This window comes from Dermacentor silvarum, chromosome 5 (assembly GCF_013339745.2).
Source record: "Dermacentor silvarum isolate Dsil-2018 chromosome 5, BIME_Dsil_1.4, whole genome shotgun sequence".
NCBI lineage: Eukaryota > Metazoa > Arthropoda > Arachnida > Ixodida > Ixodidae > Dermacentor > Dermacentor silvarum.
Genome location: NC_051158.1, coordinates 80,567,562 through 80,587,872, shown reverse-complemented (window position 1 = coordinate 80,587,872; position 20,311 = coordinate 80,567,562). Strand labels below are relative to the sequence as shown.

The window sequence follows — 20,311 nt, the reverse complement described above, 5'->3', positions numbered from 1 at the left end:
TGTATAGTGCGCATATATTCAAGTGTGCGCCCATTCACTTATTCTTGACACGTTGGCAAAAGAATGGGTGTAAGTTTCCGTGCTGGTTGAGGTAGATATGCGTAAATACTGTGTGCGAAACCTACTATGACAGGAGGCGGCGCTACTCCCGCTATCATTGTTTAACCAGCAGTACTCACTCTTGCCGACGTACCGGGGCTGAAACCCTTTCTTTGAAGGTTAGCGATAGAATGCAGGTGGATGAGCAAATTTGTGTATCCTCGAGGAGAGCCGTACATCTCGAAGTGCCGGAAACACGTACGGAGAATTGCAGCAGCGGTCAGCAAACTTGGCCCCACATATTCATTACATTCCTTAATATGCCAGTCATTATTTTTACAGCCAACTACTGCACACGTCTTCAATCCACATGATTCAAACCAGAGTGAATGGAGCACAGTGTGTTAGCGATAACTCAGTTGCATTTCCGACAGCTGATCGCACAGAAGCAAGGTAGAAGCGGAAATGGTTTCGTATTCATGCACGGTCGCTGAGGAGACGTATGGCACACCGCCGTAAGTGCCATCTCGTTTCTCTAAAACAAACTGCTCTGCGAAAAGGGTCAATAGGGGCGAAGCTGACTTAATAGAACCGGTCATTATGCAACACATATTAGCCCTCTGCCTCGCACGCCCTCCTCAACGCATGTCTCCATCTTAAGTGAGCCGAGTTAGGCCTACAGTGCTTACATACAAATCGCTTGGAATTTAATCTGATTTCGGCGAGCTACCTAACGCATAATGGGAATTACAATGTGACTGCGCTGCGTGACCTTTTTTTTTCTTTTTCCCCACCACGGGGTTGAGGCATTGTTTAAGGAGGTTTATGACCGTGTCCATATAACTGTGAGGATTGGTGGATTGGTCAGAATTCAGGAGTTGCCGGACAAGTTGGGAGAGTTGGCAGGTATGAAGTACCCATGTTGCATCCTTTCAGCATCAGCTAGAAGACTTCCAACAGAACGTTTCCAGACTGACAATCGAAACTGTGTTAAACAGAATTGATTGCTTGCAAGACATAACACAACCTTCGTAAGCTTATAAAATGAGCCCAAGATTGTAAACTTTACAGAAAATTTGGGAGAGTTGGCAGGTATGTATTACCCTAAGTGGTAAGGAAAAGGCAGTGCCAATTATCGGTTTCTGACTGTTTTATCTAATGATTAAATCAACTTTTTGCTGAAGAGCATACAAAAGATGATATAAAGAGTGAATTTCTTCATTGAAAATGAGAAATTCTTTCAATGAACTATTCTGTTTGTTTCACACTATTTTTGTACAAGCAATCCCAATAATTAAGCCTGGTTCTGAGAAGGCCATCTGCTTGTTTGCCCGGACTTATTTGCTTGCGCTGAATTCCACACGTAAAATACAGGCGACCATTCAGTCATGGCTGTAGCCCCTTCCGTGACAAGAACTCATTTTGCCACAAAGCAGATGTCAGTGCAACATTTGTGAAAGACTACTCACAACCTTCATACTTGTGAAACCACGTTACAGTAAAGAGAAAGAAATGCGCCACACAGCAGTGTTCAAATAATGAGATTCCCAGCTCAAATTGAATACAAATATTCATGAAAACCGAACTTCAAATATCATATCAAACTTGAAATGTTTTCTAGATTGAAGTTTAAACATAAATCTGTTTTATATGCTTTCTCTGGCTTCATTGTCTGTTTTTTTCATACAGTTGTCTCTAACAAAAAATTTGAGCCCCTTGTTATCCCTTATTTTTCTCGCTCACTGCATACCAAAGGCCTTGGCAGTCTTGATGTGACGAGGTAGCATACAAGAGTTTATTGCCCAGATGCCTGCTCTTAAGCACACTACTATGCGACACCCGAGGGTTAAAAGAATGTTCCACACCTGCGGCCATGGTACTGAGCAGCACTGGCTAACACTCGCAGGGGTAACCTTGCACGCATGTACAAACATGAAAGAAAGTGTACGGGAGGAGAGCTGCCCCGATAGCTTAATTCTCAAAAGCAATGAATTCGTTATGCGGCAGCTGTGTGTTCGGCTCCCACCAGTGGCAAGTTATCTTTTTGTCACGTTTCCCTTTACCTCGTTATTTCCACATTTCAATCATACATAATTAATGGTCATATGATTTTTCTGTATTTCAGTTTGTTTTTTTCATAAGGCTGTAAACAAAAGTAAAGAGACCATCAAGTTTGCGTGAAGTTTGTATGACTAAAAAAAAGGCTTATTGACATTATTCAATGCATGCATGTAATGCCGTTGGCAACTGGTCCATTCAAAAGAGGAGCTTGCACATGACAAACAACTGCTTTCAATTAGCTCGCACACCACCACATTACAACAACTGAACCAGGAATCTACAAACACCTCACAAGATGCACATAGAGTGTTGTGTTTGCTAAACAACATTAGTGTAAAATGTTGATTATTTCGAGTAAGTTCATTAAATTTTTCGGTTAATTCAATCCTGACCATAGGTCCCGGCCAACGCCAATACATCTCCACCACCCAAACTTTTATTTCGATCCTGAAATGAACATTTACTGGATAATAACTTCATGGGTCAGCACAAACGCATCTGACCCCAACAGTGACCCCAATAGGAGCAGTGTCTGTCATGGCGATGCTTTGGGAACAGTAAATGCATCGAACGCATATCCTCTTTCACTGAAAACAACTATTTTCAGCCAGCCCTAAGAAAATGTTTAAGTGAAAGCAGTAGCTCACAATGAATGATTACAATATTTACCCAACTCCAATGCACCTTTATATCCAAGATAATTGGTTCGAACATTGCCTGCACATTGCAAACGGATACGAAAGAAACCAAAACCACGTTCACGGAATTCACAAGTCTACCATCAAAGCCAGCCTAGCCGATGTCGTTGCCATCACAAGATGGCGACAGAACAGGTTCTCGCGTAGCATGGCGACATGCTGCTTGCAGTCTGATTATAAAAGCTCATTTAAAAAACAAGTTGTTGTTTAGATGCTAAGTGCCAATAAGTCGTGTCACTTTTTTTTGGAATTCCAGATAACTTTATGGGCTGCAGGACGAACTAGCAAAGTGGTCAGTCTAGGCATGGGCCACAATCATTTGATAAATGCAGGATATCAGACAGGCAATGGACCTTAAGGACACTAACAACATGTTGTGGTTCAAAGACAGGGCTAAAGTGTCTTCTGAGAAGAACAATGATAGACATTAGGTGCAAATAAATTTTCATTCTGTGAAAGTAAACTTAACTGGTTTCATCTTGTTCTTATTGCCGGAATCGGAGGCATGCTACATTTTTCTTGCTAAAAAATCGAGCATGCAGTAGGTTTCTACTCTGTTTAGGAGCTCTCACGTCATTTCTGTGTTAATTTTCTACTTCAAAGCCATCAAAGAGAGAAGAGAGAGAAAAGTCATAAGGGAAAGGCAGGGAGGTTACCCAGGCTGAGCCCAGCAGGCTACCCTGCACTGGGGAAGTGGGAGAAGGGATTGAAAGAAGAGAAGGAAGAGAGAAGTTCACAGTTCACACCTTGCACATTTACAGTCAAGCGTTCATCACTGAGTTTCGTCACAGGCAGTCATACAGGCTTGTACACTTCAAAAAACGCAGCAGCGCCTTTGTAGCCCTGCACATAGCAGACGCATGAGGCCATGGGCCCAAGATCTCCTCCGTAAAAGGCCTGTCGTCTAAGTGCCCCAGAGCAGTCTGAAGGGCAATCCTCCTTCGTATCTAGGGCAGTCACATAACAGATGTCTGGTGGTTTCCTCAATACCACATGTGCTGCAGTTGGCACTGTCCGCCATTCCAATTAGGAATGAATAGGAGTTCGTAAAGGAAACTCCTAATCGCAGGCGGCACAGTAAGGTTTCATGTCGTTTAAAATGGGGTAAAAATTGTAATTGCATCTGTGGATACATGGCATATAGGCGCCGGTTGGTAAACTCTGGTGTATTCCATTTTCTTAGAGTTATAGTATGGGCAAGACTGCTGAGGTGCTGCGCTGCATCCGTTCTTCACAATGGTATTGGGATTCTTTCATATTCCTCATGTGCTACACAGGCAGCTTTGTTGGCACATTCATTGCCAGTGGTGTTGCAGTGCCCAGATAGCCACTGAAATACAATGTTGTGGCCTCTGACCACCGCTTGATGGTAGCGTAATCGTATCTCTGCTACCAATTGTTCATGTGGTCTGCGGCGCAGAGCTGATAAAAGTGACTGTAGGGCTGCCTTTGAATCACAGAATATAGCCCAATTATTTGGTGATTGTTTGTGCACATAATTGTGCATGCATTGTGCATAATCAAAACATACATCAAAGCCATTAAAGCTGTGTGCAGATTATATATAGGGGTGTGTTATAATTAGAGACCACATTATAGGCAAATGCCCATTTGTTCCAACATGTCAGGGCCCCATCCTTTTGGTGTATGAGCACGAATTGTGGGTTAAGTGGCATAGCACTGACTTTATAGTGCCTATAAATCCCTATTTCCATAGTTTGTGCCTATATAGGCCGATTCTTGCTTTTAGTACCTGAAAATGCGTTTTTTGGGAGCTTTTTTATTGTGATGGTCACATCAGGTGAATTTTTGCTGTGGTTGTTGACGTCATCGCGAGGTTCTGTATAAAGTCAAAGTGTGCTAAGATCGCGGCTGTACGCCTTAAGCTGTAGGCGTGAGGGTGAGCTGCGAAGGATGTTGGCTTGATGGGCGCCGTCTTGTTTGTGCAATAGGGGGGCAGGTGAGTGTACGCCTCCTCTTCTAGCCTAGCAGCGTGCACCCAATCTTGGAGGTAATCTGTGGTGGGTGTAATGGTTAGGAGAGCCTCGTGTGCCTAGTGTGCGTTGAAGTACGAGAGGCAGCACAAAGCGAAATCTGCTCGCCACTGCTGCTACTGTGACGAGTGTCCACGGTCATCGAGTGAGATCTGCTCATGTGTGCCTGCGCGCACTTGACACCATGCTTATTAAGTTAATTAGTAAGTGAATATTACCTGCAATTTATACAGCCAATAAGTCTATGAACCTTATACCCGTGTCACACGGGCGTTTCGAAGGCCTTCCAACCAATGGTCAGTTGACTCAAAGGTCAAGTTCGAGCTGCTACACGAGCGGTTTCGAAGGCCGTCGAGTCAATAGTCTATTGAGTCAACGGAGCACTCTACAACTCTATCGAAATCTCGATGGCCTTTGAGCTACGGAAGTGGAAACAGCGCGAACATGCCCTCTCGTTCACAGTGTGCTTGTACTCATGGTTAGAAAGAACAAATCAAACGAAAATGCTCTAAAAATTCTGTGAGTGTTATTAATTATTCAATAAAGTATTTTTGCTACTTGATATGTGCGAACTGCACGTACTCTCGACAACAGCGACGTGCTTGTGTTCATTCCTTCCTCCATGTACACATTACCTCTACTTCATGTGCGGCCGGCAAGGAGGTTATAAAAAAAACTTCTGGAGTGGAGATGCCGCGCCGCGGCTGACGCCGGCGACCGCCATATTGCTCCGGGCAGAAAACGCAGCTGCGCCGCTTGGGCCCTTGCGGTAGTTCGGCAGTTGCGGCATTTATAGTGCTTAGTTACGGTCTGCTGAGCGGTAGTTCTGCGTTTGTAAGGGAACATGCAAGCTCTGCTGAACGGGATGGTGAACGCCTGCGTCGCACGAATCGTGCGAAGCAAAAGTCAGGAGTAACGTTTTACGTGTATATGTAGCGCGAAAAAGCCTTCAATCGCTCGACCATTGCTGTGCACTATCTCCGTCGAGGAGCGCTGTTGTACATGAAATCTACTTTTAATTGACTGATATAGGCTGAAACAAGCTTTTTTCTGCGTACGTATGTTTGTGCGACAGGTTCCCGAAAGAGAAAGCGCTGCGTGACGCATGGCAGCCCGCTGTTAGCAGAGATGGCTGGGCGCCTAAAGATTCGGATGTTCTTTGCTCGGTGCACTTTGAAGAGGGTTGTTTTGACAGGTCTGGTCAAACGACAAGGCTGCGACAGGGCAGCACTCCAACCATTTTTCTAGTGTTCTCCGCACATCCGCATAAAAAAGCGAGTTCGTAAGAAATGCTTGCTGTTGTATATATTTCCGGTGCGCTTAATTGCATATGAGATTCCGCATGTCGAGAGGAATTATTTACTACTTATTTATATAAAATGATACAGCTCACAGACCTGGCGGACGTCGTAGCTGTGTCTCACAAGTTGACTGTTTATAAGCGTGGCACGCAACTGTTTCGCATCAAAACAAGAAAATAACTGACCTAACTGGCAAATAAAGAGTATTGCCAGTCACATATCGTGTGTGTAACAACACGATATGTGACTGATGCGTGTTGTTACACACACATATCGTGTGTGTAACAACACGATATGTGCCTGGAGCAACAACAGTTCTTGTGCAGCTATAGGTGTCCTATCTCGGCGTAATTTAACTTAGGCTGGATCGCGAATATTACTGTTTTCGGAGATCAAGTTGCTGTTCCATGCCGTCGTGTAAAGCCCTATACAAATCAGAGTTCATACAAATTCGTCTATTGCGAACTCACGATCTTTACAATATTTAAAAGCCATTATTCGTAGTTACTGAACCGTGCGCCTTAAGCAGTGACATTATCAGCATGCCTTTAATTTTGGGCATTGGTGCAATTTTTTGTTTTTGCGCAGCCGAAAAATTTGTTTGTTTTGATGTGTTTGCATTTTATGTATGCCTGTTTGGCATTGTTTTCCTATAGTATACACTGTGATGCACCATGCAGTTATGCAATATTTTATTCATTTTTTTCACCATGTTGTTTTATGCTTATTTTTATCAAAATAGCCAGGACATAATAAAAATTTATTTACCACTTTACTGATTTCACCTTGTACTTCGTGTTACTTTGGTAATGTGGCAAGCTGATGCGCATAAAACGCGTTACAGCTTCAGCACACGTATTCTTGCGTTAACAACTGCCTTGTGCATTTGTCCTTATCCTGACAAGGCAAATATTACTGGGGATTCCTGATGATTGAACTAGGCGACATGAAAGCCCTAACGTCGCTAACTCAATGATACGACGGCCGCTTTCCACTTCTTTTACGGAGTCTTCGTTACTTTATTTCGTCACAATTCTTTCAGCAAAAAGTCACTCTAAATTCGCCTAATTCACCTCTCTGTGCACGCATTATCGCCTCAGTTCAATCGCGTAATCACTTTTAGAATGTTAAATGTGGCTTTCCCATCATCATCAACTAGCCCAGCACCACGTGTTCTTCCCATCATTATCTTTCGTTGATCTCCTATCACCCAGCTAAACCCCTTTAATCCACGATTACTTACTCCTAATTCAACATTATTACTGTCTCAACACACTTCATTCACTTATCTATATTCATTGTTACTGCAGTTCACATGCTTAATTAATATTGTATACTTAATAGTGGTATTGCGCACGCTATAAGAGGATCATTTCGTGTCAACAGCACGGTTTTGAAACGGCCTTGAGACGGACACCCCACCATGAGGTATGCATAAAAGGCTGTCGCATTGAAAAAAAAAAAAAAAAAAACATCTGCGCTAAATAAATCATAGTAATTCTCCCGCTTTCATCATAAAACGCCACCACGAAATCGCACTGGTTGTGCTACCAGCGCGAAAGCAGCGCTCGTTCTTGCCTGGAGCAAGATGGCCGCCAACCGGTTTTCCAGGCTTCAGCCGGTCGCATGGGCGCGCATAGGGGATCTCCACTCCAGAAGTTTATTTTATAACCTCCTTGGCTGCCGGCTGCCGTCATATCGCCGCCATTTCACCGTATAAACAAACATAAAAGAAATTATAGTGCTTTTAAGTGGTTTTAATGTTGTTTAACTTTTGGTGACATGAAAACGAAAATAAAGATCCGCAGCGCCACACAATTTTGCGAGAAACGCCTGAACCACTCAACGGCCTTTCAAATGTGCCGTGTAGCAGCGCGACAACTCCTTTGAGTCGATAGAGTTGTGGCGTTTCGAAGGCCGTCGACTGGAAGGCCTTCCAAACGTGCCCGTGTGACACGGGTATTACTTTATGTAGTCGTCAATACCTTGCTATCACTACCAATGCTTCGCCGTTTGGGGGAAACTGCGACATTTCTGGCTTTGAAAGCACACTGGCTTACTCGGAGTTCGTACAGAAAGTTTGACAAAAATATCAAGGACAACTGAAGGATTTCAAGGATGCCAAAGCCCAAAATTCAAGGAGGGAAAAACAAACCTTATTTGTACACATGCACAGGAAAATAGTGAAATTTACTTCTTAGCTGCAATTTTTTGCAGCTAGGCAGCTGCTGAGTTCAACGAGCTTCAAGCTCTTCTGTTACTTTTCAATGTTCTTTCTTGGGTTTTACGTGCCAAAACCAGTTCTGATTATGAGGCACGCCATAGTGGAGGGCTCCGGGTTAATTTTGACCACCTGGGGTTCTTTAACGTGCACTACAACGCAAGCACATGAGCGTTTTTGCATTTCGCCTCCATCGAAATGCGGCCGCCGTGGCCGGGATTCGATCCCGCGACCTCGTGCTCAGCAGCGCAACGCCTTAGCTGACAGAGCCACCCCGGCGGGTTACTTTTCAATGTTGACTTCCCCATAAAAATGATGTCGATTGCCTTCTAGCATGATGGTTGGTCGTGTACGGCTTTGTGGGTGACTTAGTGGTGACTTAGTATGACTGGTAAGTATGACTTAATGTGTATGGCGTTAAAGCCAAATGTGTGAAACTGAACTTTACATTAGGCATTTCTAGAGCCTAGGGCTCGAAAATAGAGCCATGATGGCTGCGGTGTACCAGCTAGCTAAACAACAAAAATAGTGGTATGGCTTGATCGCTTGATATAGCTTCCTGTAGTTCCATGATGGCAATGGCAGTTTAAACTAGCTTGACATTGGTGGCTGTGGACACACCATGTTGCATCGCTTAGCGACACTTTGAACAGAAAATACCAAGAATTGTTTCGACAGACAGTGTCCATGGCATAGCCCCGATGCCAAGATTTACTTTCAATGTTTAAAAGTTGCGCCCAACCTTAATTTAGAAGCAATTCAAGGAACACATTTATTTTCAAGGAGTTTCAAGGACCCCTTCAATCTCTTTTTCCAAGTTCAGGGGTAGTCAAGGATTTCAAGGAAGTGTATGCACTCTGGCCACTTAATTGTTTCCAAAAGACATGGCAGCATTAACAGACACTGCTGCTAATGGCAACATACCGGGCAATTTGAACTAAGAAATAAGCACTCACATAGACATTAGTTGAGCTTTTAAGGGCCTCTCACCCCCTGCCTTACACTGGCTAGCATTAAGAGAGAAACCGAGCACCAAAAGTCTCCTTCTTTGGCAGTGGGCACACAACTCTGTTACAATGCAGGTGGGGATTTCAGAGAGAAATGCGCAGTGCTTGAGAATGGTGTACTGTAGACTGCAGCTTGGAAAGACTGTCGACTTTGATTGCACTTCGCGTATGTCAGGCAGAATGTGGCATGAAAAGTCTGCAGGAAGTACTCTTGACTGTAGTTACGTGGTCTAATTTTCCGGTGCCTGTGCTCCTTGTGTTGTTGTCCAGGCACACCAGCCATTGGCGGCTCATTGAAAAAGCACGAAAAAAAGAGCATATCTGCCACTGATCTGAGGCACTCTGATTACACCTTCATTTTTGTAAGCGAGAATTTGTGCCTGACACCAAAAAAAGGATCTCGGGCAAGTCGTTGAGCGACAGAAAGAAAAGCAGTGGGAGTACGCGTGCACTAGGGACGGAAAAAGTTTCGCACGGAAAAATGACGCTTCACGAGTACTGTGCATATCTGCCATTCAGGGCATTGATAAAATAGAGCAAGCACTTCCACATGTGCATTGGACGTCATCCTTGTCGAAGCAATTAAACACGTCTGCAAAATTGTTCGCACCATGCAAAGTTGGTAAATTATTTCCTAAGGAGATTAAGTGCACATCTTTCTTACATTAAACGCGCATTCTGCATGCAATAAGGATATTAACCTAAATGTGTTGCTGTCTTCTTTTGGTTTTTCATTTGACATTGTTCTGCTGTGTGAAACATGTTGTCGCAATGAAGAGGAAGTATTGAAATTACTGGCCACGTTTCACATTATCTGAATCGATGGAAGAAAGGCGACACTGTTCCATTGTTGACTAGAAATGGCCCGCAGTGCGAATTGTTGAACGATTTTAATCAAATTACTGCTGATTTTGAAATTTTCACTGTTCTTTATGATCGTAGTATTTTTGTGAGTTATATCGCCTACCAGGAGGGCATGTGGTTAGGCTTCTTAAACACATTGATAATCTGTTATCCAGGGCTAACGATAACAATTCCAGTTTAGTTTTGGGTGGCAACATAGATATTAACATGTTGCACGATAGCCCACTTCGCAGGAACACACTGGGGGTAGTTGGATCAAATGTATGTATTTATACAATTACTAGTCTCACTCGTATTTCTAGGTGTCTGCGAGAGTTTAATCAATGTTTTCATCATGAATTTCGACACACAATACATTGAGTCAGGCGTAATCGCAGCTAACTCAGCTAATTCATCTGTGTTGCCCTCAAGTCCTTGTGAAGATCAGTACTTCACATTTCAAGATATTAACCAATTCACACTTGAATAAGTTCGCAATGAAATATTACGGACAAAATTGAAAGACATGTATTACGAAAAATACTGTGACAAGGTATACGAGTTGTTTTTATCAGCTTTTAAGTGCGTTTACACAAAGTAATTTAAACACAAAACAAAAAACGAATAAAGCAAGGAAACCTTGTATTAAGTATACTGAATTTGATAAAGCCAAAAGATGTCTTTTGAAACAATTCCTAGGCACAAGGAATGCAACAGATTCAGCAGAGTTTTAAAAATTCCAGAATAAAATTGATGGCATTCTAAGGGTAGTGAAAGTGCAATATCTTGACAAATTATTTAATGTATAAACGATAATGCGAACTGATATTACTTGGACAAAGAAAATGGAGTCATCATCCGGGCCCTGCGAAAGTGGATTTCCAGCAAAGCTGTCGAAAACCACCACTACAACTGATGAGGGGGGGTATGCAATTCTTTATTGCCATAGAATAAGGGTAATTTTGGCAGCATGCCGCCGCTAGTCTTATTGCCGTTTCTATTTTCCCTTTGCTGCTCCTCGTTGTCACGCCGCTCGTCACAAGTCCTAACTATGCGCTGTGTATTCATAGCGGTTCTACAACAATGAAATCAGTCGCTAGGCTGGTTCTTTTATATACAAAAGACTAGAGAGGTCACTACCGATGTCACAAGCTGCCGTCGCCGCGGCAGCTTGTTCAACAATAATATTTACCGGGAAACGTATGCGGGGAGTTCTACGTGCTTCGCAGCGTTATCAGGAGCGCCTTATCATCAACGATGTGGTTTGGATGCTTGTTTTCTGCTTGTTCTTTATTGAAACGTATGCTGTTCTCTATGTTGTACGCGTGATTACAAAGAATGTATGCACTGTTCACGTCACTTTGCTGAGCGCTTGAAGCCTCTGCCTTTCGAGGTACGAGCCACTGCGCCTGGCCTGCACTGCGGCCGGGATCAGCCCACATTATTGTGGACGGACGCGGACATGAAAAATGCCGACCACCGAGAGGTCAACAGCTTCGCTGTAAAAACTAAACAGTTTACTTGGTGTGAATAAACAGCCAGAGGGAGCAGACGAGTTCGTAATAAATAATAGGCCAACATAAGGCACAGCACTAGCTGATGCTTTCAACAATTCCTTGTGTTGCTGGTTAATAGTTTCAACGATCCCTTGTTGCATAGAGCATGCAAAACCAAAAACCGTCAGAAGTGCATTCCTAAGCCCCACTAACACTCATGAAATCTACAGCACATTTTATAGCCTTCGCAATAGCAAAAGTTGTGATATCGATGATTTGCAGACTCCTCCAGCAAGACATGTCTGAACCTAATCTGTCCTGTCTTGAAGCACGTGTACAATTTTTCGTTGGTGAATGGTATACTTCCATGTTGCACGCAAATCACGAAGGCAACAGCACTTTTCAAATCCAGCTATAGAAACGAGCTCTATAACTCTAGGCCAATTTCTCTCACGTTTTTTTCTAAATGTCTTGAGAAGTTGATTAATACAAGAATTACCTCATTTTGTAGCAAGCACAATGTGATTACAGATGAACCGTTCAGTTTTAGAAAAGGTAGCTCAACACGATTAGCAGTACTGATGCAAGGCTTTGAAAAAAATTCACTTACACCCCCCCTTTGGCATCTTTATCTAATTTTCAATGGCTTTCGATACTATTAATCAGAATACTCTACTAAGAAAACTTGACATTTACGGTTTTAGGGGAACATTTCTGAACTTAATTAGAAGTTATTTACAGTATCAGACTGTTGTTGTAGGTAACCACTGTTCAAACAATTTGCCTCTATTTGCTGGGGTGCCTCAACGAAGCAATCTAGGGCCATTATCGTTTAACCTATATATAAATGACATAACTAATATCAAGACCACAGCGAAATTTGGTATCTGTGCTGACAACGCTAGTTTATTTAAAACTTCAAAAAATGTGCAAGATCTGCTAAGTACTGTTAATGCTGCATTAGAACAAATAAATAAGCGGAGCTCATTAAACTCAGTAGCTATTAATACTACCAAAAAAAAAGGTGTGCCTTTTCGGTCAAAGAATAAAAAGTAGAGCATCGATGGACATCTAAAATAAGGAACTTCTATAGTAGAGATAACACCATCAATTAAAAGCTTGGGTGTAATTTTCCAAGAGAATATGCTCTGCAATGACCACATAAACATTGTTGCTAACAAGCTTGCTTGAGCTGTTTGGATATTAATAAGACTATGCTCCCTGTTATGATTAAGAGTAAAGCTTCTACTTCATAATTCTATTTTTTTTAATCTCATGTAAACTATTGTCATCTTGTATGGGGCGACACGACTAGCTATAACATAAAGATTCTTTCTTTATTGCAAAAGAAAGCCGACCATGCAATTTCAAACTCTTCATTTGAGGTGCAGACTGACCCTCTTTTTTGTAGATTAGATATAATTCCGATAAAATTGTACTATAATACAATTTTACTAAAATGCTTTTTTACTAAACTAATACTAACTACAAGAAGTTGCAGTACACGGCAGAGAGAAACTTGGTATATTCCACATGCAAGAACAAACTACTGGAATCAGATGCTGCACCAAGTGTTACCATCCTTGTTTAACTCTCTTCATTATTAATGAGATTTATTATCCTTTTAATTATGTGTCCAAACTTGTCCCTAATAATTTTATTTGCATGTGCTGTTGCGTTATTTGCTTGCTTTCTTTTTTTGTTTTGATCAACATGGACTTTTAAGCAGCAATTGCACAGTGACATATTTATTGATGTATTTCTATTGACGTTCCCTTTAAGCAAAACGTGACTTATGTTTTGCATTTATGTTTTTGCATTTAAGTGCTTTTGCTTAACTTGTGTGAAAAGCATGTTTCTGCATCCATGTCGCTGTTTGCTGCTGGCAAAAATTAATTTGGACTTGCACACTCACTCAACACACATTTTATATGTATATTGTTTTGCTAGGTTATATGCTATGTATTATATATATATGTTCATGTTTTGTATTATTGCACATTCTGGTATGTGCTGTAAAATAAAATGAAATGGTAAGGGACAGAGACCTATTCAAGTCGAATTTGTAGCTTTGTGTCTGTGCTCCTGTCACCTGTACTTTGTATGAACGCGAAATAAAGTTCAAGTTCAAGGCAATGCTGCAGAAGCTATGCAACTACTGCAGCTACAGAAGTAAATTTGACCTAAGGTACTTAATTTTACACCAAGTTACATGACGCATACCCATATCCTTCATTCATATGTGACATACTACTTTTTGGTTGCGAATGCGAGCAGCAAGAAATGGAGAGCAAGTCTTCTACACAGAGCAGGGTTCATGGCAGTGAAAACCAAAATTTAACATTCTGCAATACTGAGCGTGCTTATTGTTGCCTTGAAACCTGCTCTACCTGGCAACAAATTGTTCTCATGCAAGCCTTTCCAGAACCAACTTGCCGCTCAATATGCAAACAGTATAAGCCACCATTCACACAGGCTGAATTGTGTCCTCGGACTATTTTCGAGCTTTCAAAACAAATGCAATTAAAATATAAAACAATAGTAGTAGTAGCTGTAGTGATAGATTAATCAGCAAAGTATAAGGCTGTGATGCAAGGAGGACAGTCAAAACTTATGAGCAAATGTCCCGTGTCCCGACTTCACCCAGTCGGGATGGCCAAATGTCCAGACTTATGCTTTTGATCTACTGGATAACAATAAACAGACCGCAAACATACCCAACAGCTCGTTTGCTGATTCTTCTAGGTATTCTGTTGCATTGTCATAAACGTAAAGGTGGTTTCATTTTTGTTGTGGACCCAGTTCTGTTATGGCCCTAACCCTTTACAATACCTGTGTCCACATAGTAGCTGTGTTAGGCCATCATGTAGCACCTTTTTTGTTGTAAATCGCGTCACTTGTTTAACTTTGTAGCACATACAGACTGGTGGCTTCTGACAATAACTACGTCGGTTGCCGTGACCCCACCCCCCTCTTCCCAACTTCGTCCACTTGAGAGCGGGCAATCCCAAGTATAGTTGCTGCAGTAACTGAAAATTTGGTCACATAATGGTTGTTAAAGGCCTATTGTTGTACATGTAGCAAGCTCACGAGCATGCTACACGTTTACAACGTGTAGTTTTAAACACAGAGTTAAAACACATAGTCAAACACCAGCGGTGTTACCACGCAGGCTAAGTGCGGAGTCAGGCAAAAAGCTGCTAACAGAGCGACAACTGGATGCGCTTCACAAGACAAATAGGAATTCACCACATCTGTGGCTGCGCTCGTAAGTCCAAGAAATAAAACACAGACATTAAAACATTGACAATGTTTGCCGCATAGTTCAACTAACAAATGTGAGCAGCTGGCTGGCTGCCTTTTACCGTTCACCCACGGGAAGAGAACATCTGGATGAAAAAAAAAAAAAAAGCTGAAAGTATTGGAGCTACAGCCTCAGCATCAGCTGGCAAAACCGGCTGGTAATGCATAAACAGGAGCAAGGCCCCATACAGTTTTCCAGCCACAAGGCAGCCCCCCACAGCCATTTTTCTCCAATGGCAGAATTTTGCTTGCACTTTGCAGCTGTATCAGAAAACCTACAGGCTGCACGCGGATGTCGGTCTAGACAGTTACTTAGACAGCTTTTTGTTTTATTCTGTAGACTACTACCCCGTTGCACCTAGACGACCAAAGCAATGGCAGTTCTGGTACAAGCTAGCACATGTATGATGCTGTGAAGAAAAAAAGAATTAAAAAGAACTAGAAAAAGTATAATAGCAATTCTGCGAATACAATAAATGCACTTTCATTAGTGCAACACTATGCTAACACTCAGATATGTCGAGAAATACATAACAAAGCTCATGTTAAAGTCGCACAATTTTAACGTGACCAGGAACTGTTGCAGTGCAATCTAGGAAAGAAAATTCACAGCGCGTGCAAACAGGCCAGTGTTTCCATGATTGGCCAGTGTTTCCATGATTGTGAATGGCTTCATTTGTGATGCTCTAACTTTGCAGCCAGCTAAACGCGTGGACAACTTTACAGTGGTGGAGGTTCCGTGCATGTGTTTCTGCACAACGCATAGCCGGCCCCAGTGTTTGAGAGCGCTTTACGTTTCAGCACAGTATCAGTTTCTCGGAGTAGATAGTGAATCAGTGTAGGGGCTGCCCTCTTGCAACGGCTTCACTTTTAAGCCAAGAGTATGCTGGATATGAAATAGTTGATTTTGTCACATCCAACACTTTTGCAATGTTCACCCACGGAGTCCACATTCCGTGAACTTGACGAAACTCACTTAAAAATTTAAAATTCTTAACCTGTTCAGCCAGAGTATGCTTTTACCTATTCTGAAAATACAAGAAATATGACAAAACTAAATTTTCAATGGATAGAATGAATTGGCACCCACAGGGGATATTTCTGCGACATTTTATTTTTGTTAACACTGCATGCCTCTTCTATTAATTAGCTCACTAGAAGGCATTGTAGCTCTCAGAACGATTCTCCACACCAGACTCCCCATTACCATTTCCTATCACTGACCTTTCTCATTACAAAACCTGCACACGTACACTTGCACAACTACATTAAGAGCTGGCAGCTTTGTAAGCATTCGCAATCAACACTAACAGAGATGGTGAAACTACTAGCGGACGTCTTACATCACTATTTGTGCAAGCAAATGACAAGTACCAATCATGTATGCTAGGCATATACCTACCTCCTGGGAGCACGAAACGTGTTTGATAAGAGCTATGGTACTGGAATACATAAGGTGTGTTATTGACAACCTCACTTTTCCTTGTAAGTGTGAAACTATTGAGTGCAGAGCTGCCTGATGTCCTCAACGTGACTGCAATGCAACATGGCACATGTAGGCAAAGCAGCCACCAATGCCAACCTCATTTATAATTTCAATGCTGCATGATAGCTTACGGCTACATAACATCTACTATGGAATCAAATTATAAGCCCAAGCTGTCCCTGTTCAACGTCGCCTTCAAAATGCAGAATCAGGCTAAGCATCTACCTTAGGCCAAATGCTACACCCAATTACACGTCTAAATGATGATCTTCAAAGTGCATTCATGTGCAGAACGGCCTTTGCATTTGTGCCGTTGCATTACACACACATTGATGCAACACACCATAGCTTCCTGTACCTCTGCCAGAGCTCATCATAATTCATTGCATTGTATCCAGTGATCAAAGAATGCACCATTACCGGAATAACTTAATCAAGCACACATTTTTTAAAAAATTAAAGCAGTAGGTTTCAACTTGAACTTTTGTGGGCGCTTCTTTCTGTGTGGTGTTTCTCTGATACTAGCAAATGCACAACTGCCATCAGCAAAATAGCAGAAGAAGAAAAGGAAAAATAAAGTTGACAGCTAAAATGACACATGTGTCAAGTGTTACCATGGTAGCAATGCACAAAGCACTGTCAGTCCTTTCATATGACTCAGTCACAGCTGAGTCAACAGTGCATACCAAATGTTGCGGCGGTGCTGGGCTCCAGCTAGAAGCAAAGCTTTCAGGGAGGCGGCAGATTAAATGTAAACTGTATTGCATTTCACTAGCACTTGCTTTATTAGGAAGCTGCAAGCGATTTTGTGCGTTTAACCTCAAGAAACACATGTACAACAACACATAAAAGTACACTTGTCACCCCTGGCAACAGCCAAAGTACGAGTGAAAAGGATTCCACGCTTAGAAGGCAAAAGGTGTAGCATTGTTCGTTTGAACCCGCAAACACGCAGGGACTGAAAGGCAAAGCATTTGCAGTGCGCGTCGTTCGTTACACTTTGGACAAGGAAGGCGATGTGACAAATGTCAAAGGCAAAAGTCGAAAAAAAAAAAAAAGAGGTTACGAAACAACGCTCACGGAACTAGACGCTCCCGCCGCACCGCCCTCAAATTGTCAGCTGCTTTTCGTGACGAATTCCGGCCGAAGTTCAGCCGATACACCGCTACCTACGCCCTACAGCGGCTCAGAACCACAAGGACACTCAAAACGAAATATTGGTGCATTACGTGCTCTTCGAAACGTCCGCACTTATGACGTCAACGGGGTGCAATAAGTGGCAATGCAATCCTACCGCAGGCAACATAATGCGCGCGCGTACGTCAGGCAAACTGGAGCGTGACCCGCTTAATTCGGACGCTGCACCGAAAAACGTTCGCGATCGCTAGCCAAGCGCGCGATCGACGCGTCAATAAAGTGTAAACAAAACGCCGCCGGAATAAACAATTAGGCGAACCAGTACGGTTAGTAACGCATATACTCACGCGTAGTAGGGAGTGCTGCCTCGCCAAGTAGGCGATCATCGTCTCCCTGCGCAGGTACATGATCGTTTTCACGGCAAACATCAGTCCCGAACTGATGAAAATTGGCCCGATGAGCCACATGTGAGTCAGGTTGGGAAACATCTGCTCGCTGTCATCGAGCACGAGTATGGTGAGCACGGTGCCCAGCGAAAACAGCACCAGGGCGAGCGAGAAGTAGCAGTACGAGGCACAGTTGCACGTCGCCAGGCCGCGGGCGAGCCTGTTGCCGCGCGCACTACCACCAGCGACACCCCTTCTACGAGCACGAGAGGGGCTGTTGTCCGCGGACGACGTCGTCGCAGCGGCCGTTGTGGCATCCTCTTCGTCCATTGCGCTCTCGTTAGTCGATCGCTTTTTCGAGGCGCTATCAAGCGAGCACGCTACCCAACAAAGAGGCGGGCCGTCGTGCGAGATGTTGCCATGCGGGAATGCTGTCGAGCGGCGGCACACGCACAGGTTGTCGCAGTGGTGACGCGATGGGAACGGCGGCAACGCCGTTGAAATCGCGACAACATGTACCGTACGTGAACGACGCGGGGGTACGACACCTGTTTGGACGGCTGTGTGGGGTGGGCGGGTGAGGGGGGAGGCAGGCGTCGAAGAAACAAGCTTGGCGTTTTCTTTAACTTCTTTTGATCCGGGGTGCCGTTGCGACAGCGAAATAGAAAATCCTAAATGCGAGAGAGCGAAACGGCGGCAGTCACCTCGTCGTGCTCATACACACCGGATATACCGAGGAAGGGAAGCGAGGTCAAGCAAGCAAACAAGCGCCAAAATCGCGCGGTGCGCTTCGCGCGCGCCGCCAGTTTCGTTGGACGCGAAGCAGAAACAAGAGATAGTGGTGAAAATACACTACATGAACCGTTTTGTTGCGTGGTCATTTGACGCTTAAGAGCTTTTGCGCTACCTCTAAGTTCGAAATTTTTTATAATTCTGCCCGTAAAGTTAAACATAGTTCTATGATAAAACTGTTGGAATAGAGAGTGTGCAATAAATTCAATTTACTATGGCCGAAGAATAGTTATGAGGAGTTTCTTAACGTAACCTTCCGCTCTCAAAACGAATATTATTACGGTTTTCTCGATAACAGAGGGCGCTACAAACGGTAAAAGTAAAAATATTGCCATGGAGCTGTGTCGCTCGCGAAAGTGGACCTGTAGCAAGTTGCGGCGATTGCGTTACCTTCCGCTTTATTTCAAACGACGTTCAAATGTTAGGAGGGGCAAACGAACTCTTTGAACAACAGTCACGTGACACCGCTGCGTTTATCGCGCGACATTGTTTTGAAAAGGGAATCCCCCTCTTCCAGGCCTGTTTTGAACCTAGTACCTCTATGTTCGACGGCAAGGGTGAATCACCGTGGAGGTTAGAAGTTATGCTGCTTTGGGTTATGGATGGCATTTTAAACAGCTCACGATGTTTACTCCGAAACATGCAATGGCAAGATGGCAAGGTCGCGCTATGGTCACCATGTATAGTCGCGCGCTTGCTTTCGGTGAGACAAATAGTTAAGGGGAAGTCATAGTTCACAGTTTTTCGAGTTAATTACCCCTCTCATTTTGTTTCTCCTTTTTCTTTATTTTTCTGAGTGTGGCAGGAAAGTCATCAACTGCTGGTCTTCGTCGCTTGTATAAAAGAAAAATTTGGCTAAGAAAGACAAAACCGGATAGCTGGTTTATTGAGGTGTCTATTTATTACACTTTTGTAGCACAACTTTTCTGCAACGTAGTTATTAAATGCTAATTAGCTTATACGTATATGATGGCGTAACAAGCAATTATAAATGGGCGGCTATATAAGCACAGCTAGCTAGTTTTGCAACATATTAGAGAGTTTGCACTTTAAATTGTCCTTGTAGAAAGGAAGCACTGTAGTTGTCAATAAATGGGCGAAGCTGCAATGTGGCGAAGTGCACTTGTATATGAGGATAAAGGTGTACGCTGACGTATTTTCAAACAACTGTACGCGTTTGCCCACGAAGGTAACAGGGTATAGTGGTAATTATAGTCACATCTGGGCATTCTACAATTATGATGTTTATGCTCTTGGCCTGTTCGTTGTCTTTATTACATATTGTTACGGTGCAACCAAGAGTGGCGCGCCAGTCAGAAGATGATTTGACGTGTAGAGGTGGACTCGGTCTCGACAGCCATCTTGTTTATGTACGTATCGTTGTCTCTCTTGTAAATAGTGTAAATACATCTTTATATGTGACTTCCGCATCGTAACAAATCGGTGGAGGTGCGGGGTACCCACAAGAGACAACAAAAAACGGAGCTCCGCAGTGGTCGCCACCTCGGACTGGACACATGCTGGACGACAACGGACCCTAAATTGCC

At 43.2% G+C, this 20,311-nt stretch overlaps 1 protein-coding gene across 1 annotated transcript in view; it reads right to left on the bottom strand.

Moving 5' to 3' along the window:
• The window catches only part of LOC119453519 (uncharacterized), a 54,185-nt gene extending 35,398 nt beyond the window's left edge, over positions 1-18,787 (bottom strand). Inside the window, exon 1 of the mRNA XM_037715561.2 lies at positions 17,934-18,787. Coding sequence (XP_037571489.1) covers positions 17,934-18,302 — 369 coding nt within the window. The 5' untranslated portion in view covers positions 18,303-18,787. The remainder of the gene's footprint in view (positions 1-17,933) is intronic.
• Positions 18,788-20,311: the final 1,524 nt, after the last annotated feature.